Here is an 8,950-nt window from a genome sequence, read left to right as displayed (position 1 = left end):
TGGGAAAGGCTGTGGGGTGGCTCCTGGTGTCACTGCAGATGTCACAGCGTCCCTGTTGAGGTGGACTTGACTGGTGCATGAGGGCCATGAGATCAGATCCCTGCAGATCTGCTGGGAGCAGGCGGGTGGGTGAGCAGCTGTAGCCAGCTGTGACTGCTCCAGACTCAGGCAATATTTACATTTCCATCTTTTCCTCTGATGGCTTTAAAATGCCCTCTATTATCTACCTTCTGTTGATACTTTTTTTACTTTGAATCCTTTAAAATACCTTTTCTAGTGCTCATGGTTAGTCCCCCCATCACTCATTTGTTGTTCTGATTGGGTTCATCTTTCCTCCTCAGCTTACAGCTTCGATCTGTCCCTCCCCTTGTTTTAAAGTCTTAACCTCTTCTTAGCTGATATTTTATAAACTCAGAGCTCCYAAGAGGTCTCGCTGWCAGTTAAAATGAAATGGAGAGGAACATTTCCAAAAAGGCTCCGAGTCTTCCTTTCCCAGACYGCTCCTTGTGGAAGCTCTTGGCTTGGTTTGGTTGGTTTCCTTGTCTCGTTTCATTTTATATCTTCATCTGACATGGAGGCATCTTTCATCGCTGCCTTGGCCCTAAAAAGGCAAAACACCGTGGATGTCACTGGCTGCCCACAATTAGAGCTGATGGCTTCATTATCCAGATTTTTCCAAAGCCTCGCTGCCCCACTGAGCTGTGGATATCCCAGCGTGCCGATTATTACAAATATTTYCTGTCTGGATGGGGGAAAAGCCTTGTGGTGAGGGCTTAACCAACTGCTAGAAGTCATGGAYGAGCTGTGCAGCCACCAAAATGATTTTCTTAACGTTGTATTTAATGCTCAGTCTGCACAGCTTGGGGGTTTTGGGCTGGTTTTCTGGATGGCATTGGATGAGCTATTTCAATTCCTCAGCCTCAGGGTTTACTCCTGGTTGTGAGAGTACCAATGGTGAGCATCTCTGTGAGGATTTTGGCTGGTTCTGATCTCCCTGGGCAGGGCACAGATGTTTGAGTGCTCAGGTCTCAGATTTATCCTTTGGCTGTGAGGAGTCACGAGGAACTGACCTCGCTTCCACAAAAACACTTCAAATGTTTGCAGTTTGTAAGTTTTCTGTAAACTTCCAGCACTTGAGGAACTGGAAGAGCGTGGTTAATTGCAGGATGTGCTGACAAGTGCCTGTGATGCCGTTTGTGCCTGGAGAATAGGTGGGAAGCAGAGTGTGAAAGCGCTGTTAATTTTGGGCAGGATGCACGGGGCTTTCTGCTCTTTGCGCTGCTCTCAAAATGCTTTTGATTACACACAAATCTTGTGCATGCACTGAGGAGAGTGAGGCAAAGCTGCTTGATTATTTCAGAGACTCACTCAAAATATTTTCTTCCTTTCAGAGACTTGAAGATAGAAAATCTGCTGCTGGATGAAGACAACAATATCAAGCTTATTGGTATGAAACTGCTTTGGCAATACCAGTAATTAAAATTGTTCGTTTTGTAAAGAGAGTTTTTGAGGCTACATAATCCTCCATGTGACAACTGCTAATGTTGCTGCAGAGAGRAGCTGGGAGGGTATAGATAGCAATCAAGCTGTTCCCGACAGCACCTTGTGGAAAAAATGATCCGAATAATTCAGCTTTAACCGGCTACGGGAATAATCCCACATCTCAAACCCACATCTTTCGCGTTCAGATCGGGAGCTTGGTGAAGGATTTAGGAACTGACAGCATAGAAGTGGTTTATTTTATTGCCACGATGGTTTCATATTTGCTGGGGGCTGGGTGCTGCCCCCGTGAGCATATGCTACCACTGAAGTCCGTGGGAGTCGCACACATTTTTAGCAGCTGGCAAAATGAGGCCCTGTATTTATAGTTGTTAAATTTGCTTCCAGCACCCAGGACAAAATTGGTTTAGAGGGCTGTTAAAAAATAAAAAAGATCAACGGTTGAGCCTTGACTGTATTTAGGTATTGGCTGTGTGTGGTGCTCGATTCATTCAAGCTGTGCAGGCGTTTTGGATTAATCACTGGTGGGTATAGCCTCTCGAAGCCTTGCATAACTCCATTAATGCTCGTGTGGGCATTGGAAGGAAAATATTCCTTTCATAAAATAAATGCCAAACATCTGTTTATGTTCCTTTCCATGCCTTCACTTTTGCCAGCGGCAGTATCTGTGGTTGCAGACTTCAAAACTCAACTGACTTTGTTCAGAAAGTTTTGTGGGCTGAGAAGTTCTGAGCACCACTTAAAATTAGTCCTTCCCAGGAAGGTTCTCCAAGAGTGAAGAACGTGTTTTGAGGAATTTTGTGCTGCTTTTCACGATTGGGAGAAGAGACTTTGAGCTACAAATCCTGCTGTTCACTGCTGTGCAGAGAGAGCTTGCTCTCCACCTCTGGTGCAGCAGCAAGCACAGTAGCAGCTAATAAAAATATAAATGCTCCTGTAATAGCTGTGAAAGGAAGAACAGAAGGTGAAATGAATGAAAATGTGGCATTGCAGTCCYTGCTTGTCCACGAATTTCACTGAGAGCTGGATGCCTCAAGCCCCTTGCTCCACCCAGCTGCTCTAGGGCACCTTGACTTTGTTCCTTTTTTTGGCTACATGACAAGGTGCTTTAGAACCTGCTCTTAGATACTCTTCTTGGAAAAAATCCCTTTAGGAGGGCTGATTCTCAGCAGGCTGTTAATCAAATTGAAGAACAYTGGGATTGGAACTGTTGGAAATAATTGACTCCTCGTTATCCACCAGCCCGTGAGGTCGGTGTCTGATGAGGACARCGGGAAAAGCTGCTCATGGACCACGCAAAGTTCTTGGAGTTCTGCTGGTCCAGCCTGTCCAGGGGCTTGTGCTGAGCAGCTCTGTGGCTGCCCTGGCCAGCAGAGCTCCGGATTTCTGGAGGTGTTGGGGAGGCTGCGATGGCACTGCAGGAGCAKGAGCTGGGGGTGGAGCAGCTCCCGTGTCAAAACATTTACTGTGCCAAAYCCAGAGTGGCCTCTGATCTGAATTCTGTCATTCTCTGGGCTTCTTGAAAGGCARGTGGTGGCAGCGAGGTTATCAGTGCTGGAGGTTCCTGTCAGGATCAGCAGTGCATCCATAATAAAAATAATAAAAGTAATAAAAATAATAAAATTCACACTGTGATCACGAAGTGCTGGCATGGTGTTAATAACAATATTCTCATTTCCATAGCTGTGAAATCCCTGTCCCCAKGATGCATCTGTTTGCATACACCGTGCATTTCAGTGGGGGGGAAAAAAGGCAGAACAGCTGAAGTGAATGAGCTGAAGGAAGTGAATAAAGGATTTATAATTGAGGCAAAGAAGAGAATGAGACCCTCTCCTGGGGCATCCTTGCACCGGTGCTGATGCAGGGATGCTGACTGACACCATCCCAGAATGCAGCCCTGGCACCCTGTGATTGCAGAACGCTGTGGTGCTGCAGTCAGGTGATGTGGAGCTGCCATGGCACGGTGCAGGCCAGGGATAATGCTGTGGGGAGATGTTATTCCAGGAGTTTTTTAAGTGTTTTACAGCTGACAGAGCTCATCTCAGGCCACAGCTAATGAATGCGTTAATTAAGTTAATGGATCCTCTGCAGTGCTGGTGAAAGCCCTGGGGATGGCCCCTCTCCAGCAGGGATGATTAAGCAGCGTCCAGAGATGATTGTTTTGGAAACTGTCTCCATTCTGCCCTCAGCTTTGACAGTGCTCTCCAGGAAAGCCCCTGGAGCCTCTTTAGCTGTGAAAGGTGTGATTCCTGTGCCCCCCGTGCCTGCCTGGCTCTCAAAGATGCAGCCAGTTGAGTGCAAACACTGTGCCATCGTTTGTGCACCCAGGCTCGTGCAGTTGCTGTGAGAATTGCTTTTTTTCCTAAGCATTATCATATTTTTGCTTGTTTTTTTGTGGGAACAAGGCTGATGTGTCTGCCCTGTCAGGTGCTTCCAATACCCTGAGGAACTCCTGTCTGATCTCAGCCAAATTTGATTTTCAGTGGGGTGAAAGCTAAAGGACAGGCCAGCACTGCAAGTCCAGTGCCAATAAGGAAAAGAGCCCACAAATTAATAGACTGAGAGAGGGTATTGGGGAATGAATCAGTGTCAGTGCTCTTAATAGGGATGGTTTTTGGGGATTCACAGAATATTCTGGGTTGGAGGGGACCCACAAGGATGATGGAGTCCAGCTCTCAATGGGATCTCAGCCTGGGACAAGCTCAGCTCTGGTTGATGCCATCCAGTTCCCGGTGAAATGGGTTTGCTTTATGTGTGAAATGGATAATTGTGCACATTCTAGGACTCTTTATTGTTTGTGGAAATCTCTGGTTATTTAACACCTTGTAGATGCAAATTACATCAAAGTTTTGCGTGCGGATGACTTTTTTTTTTCCTCCTTAGGGAGTTCACTGCTTAGCTTTTGGAAAAAAAAATGTTCTTGCTTTTTAACTTGTGCCCTAGCACAGTTTGACTGTGTCTCTCTTTTCAYAGACTTTGGATTGAGCAACTGTGCAGGAATCTTGGGTTATTCTGATCCCTTCAGCACCCAGTGTGGGAGCCCAGCATATGCAGCCCCTGAACTTCTGGCGAGGAAGAAGTACGGGCCCAAAATAGACGTCTGGTCCATGTGAGTTCCTTCTCGCCTTGATCATCATTATTGCAGCTCCAGGGACAGCTCCAGGTGGCTCAGAGCCCCATCCAGCCTGGCCTGAAATCTTCTCAGAGATGGGGCATCGACCCTGTAGTGACTGTGAGACATTAAAGATTAATTTTCCCTATCCCCACTCATTTTGGTGTCTTTTTCTCTGTGTTTTCTTGCAGAGGGGTGAACATGTACGCCATGCTGACTGGGACACTGCCCTTCACTGTGGAGCCCTTCAGCTTGAGAGCCTTGTACCAAAAGATGGTGGACAAAGAAATGAACCCCTTTCCCACGCAGCTGTCCTCAGGTAACCCAGGGAGGGTGCTGGGGTGTTCAGATCCATTGGATCAAAGCTGTTACATGAAATTAGGGATTTTGAGTCGTGCTGCTGTGATGCTGTACTCATTGGGGAAAATTCCTTTTTTTCACTTTGGCTTCCAAAGCCCTTGCAGGAGTTGCTRCTATAGAATTCTTTTTGCTGTGGCTTCTGGAGAGGCACTGAGTTGTGCTGATTATGAGAGAAGGAAGGAACAAATCTGGGAAATTCTGGGAAATTTCGTAGAGTAGTTGGTCGGTTTTGCTCATCCAGAAGATTTTAGCATAGRGTGAGGATGAATGAACAGATTATTTTGGAATAACAATAATAATAATGGCTAACGGGGTATTGTTATGACTGGGGTTGAGTGATGAAGTGCCTCAAATGACCTCACATTTATTATGGAATAATGACATGCACTCAGGAAGGTATTTTGGGTCAGTGACCTGGGATAGCTTTTGCCTGTTCACAAAATGCAAAGTAGTTGATGTATCAATATTAGAAATATTAATTCCTGCTTCAGAGCCACGTCACTAGGCAACAGAAWCACTTCCCAGCTTGTAGCAAGGCCACTGTCAGCGTTTGGAACGAGCTCTGCTCCGTTGCTGGGGTTTATTTTTTTGTGCCAAATTTGTTGTTTGTGGAGAGCTTCCGTCTTCTTCCCTGGCAGCCTGTTTGCAAAGGGCATTTGGTGAAATTAGAAGATTTCAAATGCAAAAGGGGATTGGAARCCATTGTTACAGGGTGTGAGGGAAAGCCCTTGGGGGTTGTGTCACCAGGTGAATTCTCCAAGGGCAGGTTTAGGGTTTCACCTCCCAGACCCTGAGCAGCAGAAAACATTATTTTTTCAGGCCTCTTTTTTCTGTTTCACTCTTCCTGCCATTTTGTGATGGAGATGAGATRTTCTCTCTGTGGCATCCATAGCTCACCTGGCACCATGGTCCCAGGGAAGGCAGGATTTCATTCATCCTGTGTTGTCTTTCAATATTTAATTTCACGGTTTCTGAGCACGCAGTCCCATCACACAGGTAGCCAATCTCATCACCAAGCAGGAAAACACTTCATTTGTGTGACCTAAAACGTGGGTGACTGTGAGCACCAAAAGCATCCTGGGTAGCAACAGGAAAATTCTGGAATTGCTGTTTGATTTTCCCCCTTGGGAACCGGCTTTTCATTATGCTGCTTGACCAACACAGCTATCTGGTTATTGATTTAGGCGAGCAGAGGTCAGGTGCTCAGGAAGTTGGTGTTCACCCTGCATGTGTTCCTTTCCCTGCATTGTTTTGTTGTCCCACAGCTGTGTGGCTTAGCTGGAAAAGCTCCTGAGCTCAGCTCAGCCAAGGTGCTGTGCTCTGGGAACCTCTGGGGGGAATCTTCACTCCAGAATTAGTTTATTCCAGTCTGAATCTGTTCATCTGTGGCATTTCACAAGCTTTATTTAATTAGTTTTCCTTTTGGCAAGGGTGGGAGTGATGGAGAAGTAGTGTTTTTAAGGAGACTTTGGGTGGTTTGGGGTCCGGGCATGGTGGTGATGGAGGAGGAGGGTGTGGTTTTGGGGAGGGGGATTTCTCTCCTCTGAACCCATGGATGTGAGAGAGAGCTGGGGGAGGCACTGGAGCGAGAGGAGATGCCATGGGAGAACAAGGGGTCTGTTGTTTGGCGTGATGGGGGTGATCAGAGGGCACGCCAGSCTTCCAGCAAGTTTGGGAGCTCGGATGGGGGCTCTTCCAGCTGCTCCTGCAGCGTGGCTGCTGTGAAATTACAACAGAAATGCTGGGGAATGTCTGACTGAAGTGTCTCAAAGTCAGTGGTTTGTGAAAGAGAGAGGTTAGAAAAATCCCAGCTGGTGCCTGGCTGAGCTGGTAAACACAGAGGGATGTCTCTCTTGACACAGAGAGGGCTCTTCCTCCAGCTGGAGCCTGATTTCTGCAGGATGTTGTGCACTGAGGTTGCTCATGCTGTTGGGAATTGGCATCTGTTGGGTCCAACCCTGATTTATTTCAGTGAGAGCCCTCCCTTCCTCATCCTTCACCCTCCCCTGGTGCTCCATCCCATCCCATCCCATCCCATCCCATCCCATCCCATCCCATCCCATCCCATCCCATCCCATCCCATCCCATCCCATCCCATCCCATCCCCTTGCCAGCAGGTGTTTTGTTCTCCTTGAACTGCACATAGGAGCAGTTCTAGCCTTGGTAATTTAAAGGAATAAAGACCAGACCTCATTAAAACAGAGCTCATCTTTAGCTCAGAGAGGCCCTTCTTGTGAATTTTTGGGCATATCACTCGATTTTGTTGCTCTGAGTCATGCCAGAAGCACGTGCCTTAGAAATTGAGGATTTTTGCAAGAAACTCAGGAGTGGCTGAATGTCACTGAAGGTTGGAAGTTCAGGAGAACAAAGCACAGCCTGTTAATTTTGCTGTACTCTTTTAATTTGGCTGAACCCTTCTGCAGCTGATTGCAGGCTGGATGGGAGCCAGGGGAGAGTTTATCCTTACAATGGCAAAGGGAGCCCAATTGGCTGTGTCTTCCTTTCCGGGTCTGCATCCCTTCCCTCCCCTTCTCTCTGCCCTGCTCCATCTCCTTCTGCTTTCAGCACCATGATTTGTCTCTGACCCAGCTCYAGCCTCTTGCCCTCATGTGGAAATTAAATGTTGCCTCACCTGCTCTGAAACTTCAGSCGAGCTCTGAGACAAAAAGCGCTTTTTCCCCTCTCCTTTATGACTCTATAAATCACCGTGGCTGTAAATCATTGTTTATTTTAGTTATCAATCCCTTATCGGTTCTCCCATTTTCTCAAGGATGTTGGAGCACGGGGTGAGGACAGTGTCCCTTGTCAGTGTGCTCTTGTTCAGGCTGCAAGAAGCCCGTCTCCTGTGCATCCTAAAGCAGGTGACAGAGCTGCTCTTTGGGGTTTTCCCTCGGTCTCTTCACAGCGGCCATAACCTTCCTGCGCTCTCTGCTGGAGCCGGACCCTGCCAAGAGACCCAACATCCAGCAGGCCCTGGCGAACAGATGGCTCAACGAGAACTACCCGGGGAGGGCACCGCCCAACGTCACCTACCCCAACAGGTACAGCGGGGAGGGTGACAAAACCCACCACAGTGTCTGTGCGTGGGGTCTGTGAACAGTTCCTCTCGTGGGACACATCCCAGGTGTTGCTTTTGTGATTGTAAAGATTGTTGGGATTGTGTTGCTTGCCCTGTCAAAAACAATGCCTTGAATTGGCAGTTCTGATATACAGTGCATTATTTGTGGGGTGGCTGGGRTGCAGATTTATTGAGATTTATTGGCTGCAGGTCTGGGAATAGGGGTATGACAGGCAGCTCTGATTTCCTCCTTCTGCTTTTGGTCAGTAAAAGCCAAGCTGCTTCTCCAGGAGAGCCCCTGCCTGTCGGTGAGGTGCTGTGGTTTAAGGGAATATGCAAATGTGGTGAGAAAGGTCTGAGTTAAAGGGTGTTGCTTTGTTGGTTGTTGGTTTTGGACACCTGCACCTTGAASACGTGACTGAAAGCAGGCAGAGGACAAATCCCATGGAACATCCATCCAGGGAGGAGGAAATGGAAGGGAAAGGTACTCGAGGTCCAGTTTGCTTATAAATAAATCCTGCTCGAYTTCAAACATCTGCAGTGTGGAGCTGCAGTCAGTGGAGAGAAATAAGGGCACTTTTTACATAACAATTCATCTGACTTCTCTCTGATGCTGCCTCAGGGTGACTTTTGTGCCCTGGAGATACGAGTTCCTCTCCAGTCCCTGTAAATGAAGCCTCAGGCAAATCACTTGGAATTACATGTCTGTGTTTGATCAGATAAAACCTCCTTCCTGCATCAAAGCCCTCCAGCTGTGTCTGCACAGGCCGAGCAGCGCTGGGGCAAAGTCAGCAACTCAAAGCCTGATTGTGGTGCTTAAAATTTGACAGTGCTTCAAAATATCCATCCAGAATTGGCTACGAGGAGAGTCCCTAAGTGAGGATCATCACCTCACCCTTCAGTTGCCAGGAACCAGATGG

General features: G+C 47.5%; 1 protein-coding gene across 2 annotated transcripts in view; it reads left to right on the top strand.

The window, feature by feature from the left end:
- Positions 1 to 8,950, top strand: part of HUNK (hormonally up-regulated Neu-associated kinase) — a 36,508-nt gene that overhangs the window by 15,768 nt on the left and 11,790 nt on the right. For both annotated transcript variants that reach the window (XM_057368165.1, XM_057368166.1), the window contains exons 3-6: positions 1,392 to 1,447; positions 4,474 to 4,609; positions 4,804 to 4,931; positions 7,878 to 8,013. In XM_057368165.1, the coding sequence (XP_057224148.1) occupies positions 1,392 to 1,447; positions 4,474 to 4,609; positions 4,804 to 4,931; positions 7,878 to 8,013 (456 nt within the window). The remainder of the gene's footprint in view (positions 1 to 1,391; positions 1,448 to 4,473; positions 4,610 to 4,803; positions 4,932 to 7,877; positions 8,014 to 8,950) is intronic.

This window comes from Malurus melanocephalus, unplaced genomic scaffold, assembly GCF_030028575.1.
Source record: "Malurus melanocephalus ecotype Western Australia unplaced genomic scaffold, MMel_1.1 scaffold_89, whole genome shotgun sequence".
Classification (NCBI taxonomy): Eukaryota; Metazoa; Chordata; class Aves; order Passeriformes; family Maluridae; genus Malurus; species Malurus melanocephalus.
Note: the sequence above shows the minus strand (reverse complement) of the source record. Positions and strands in the feature narration are given on the sequence as shown.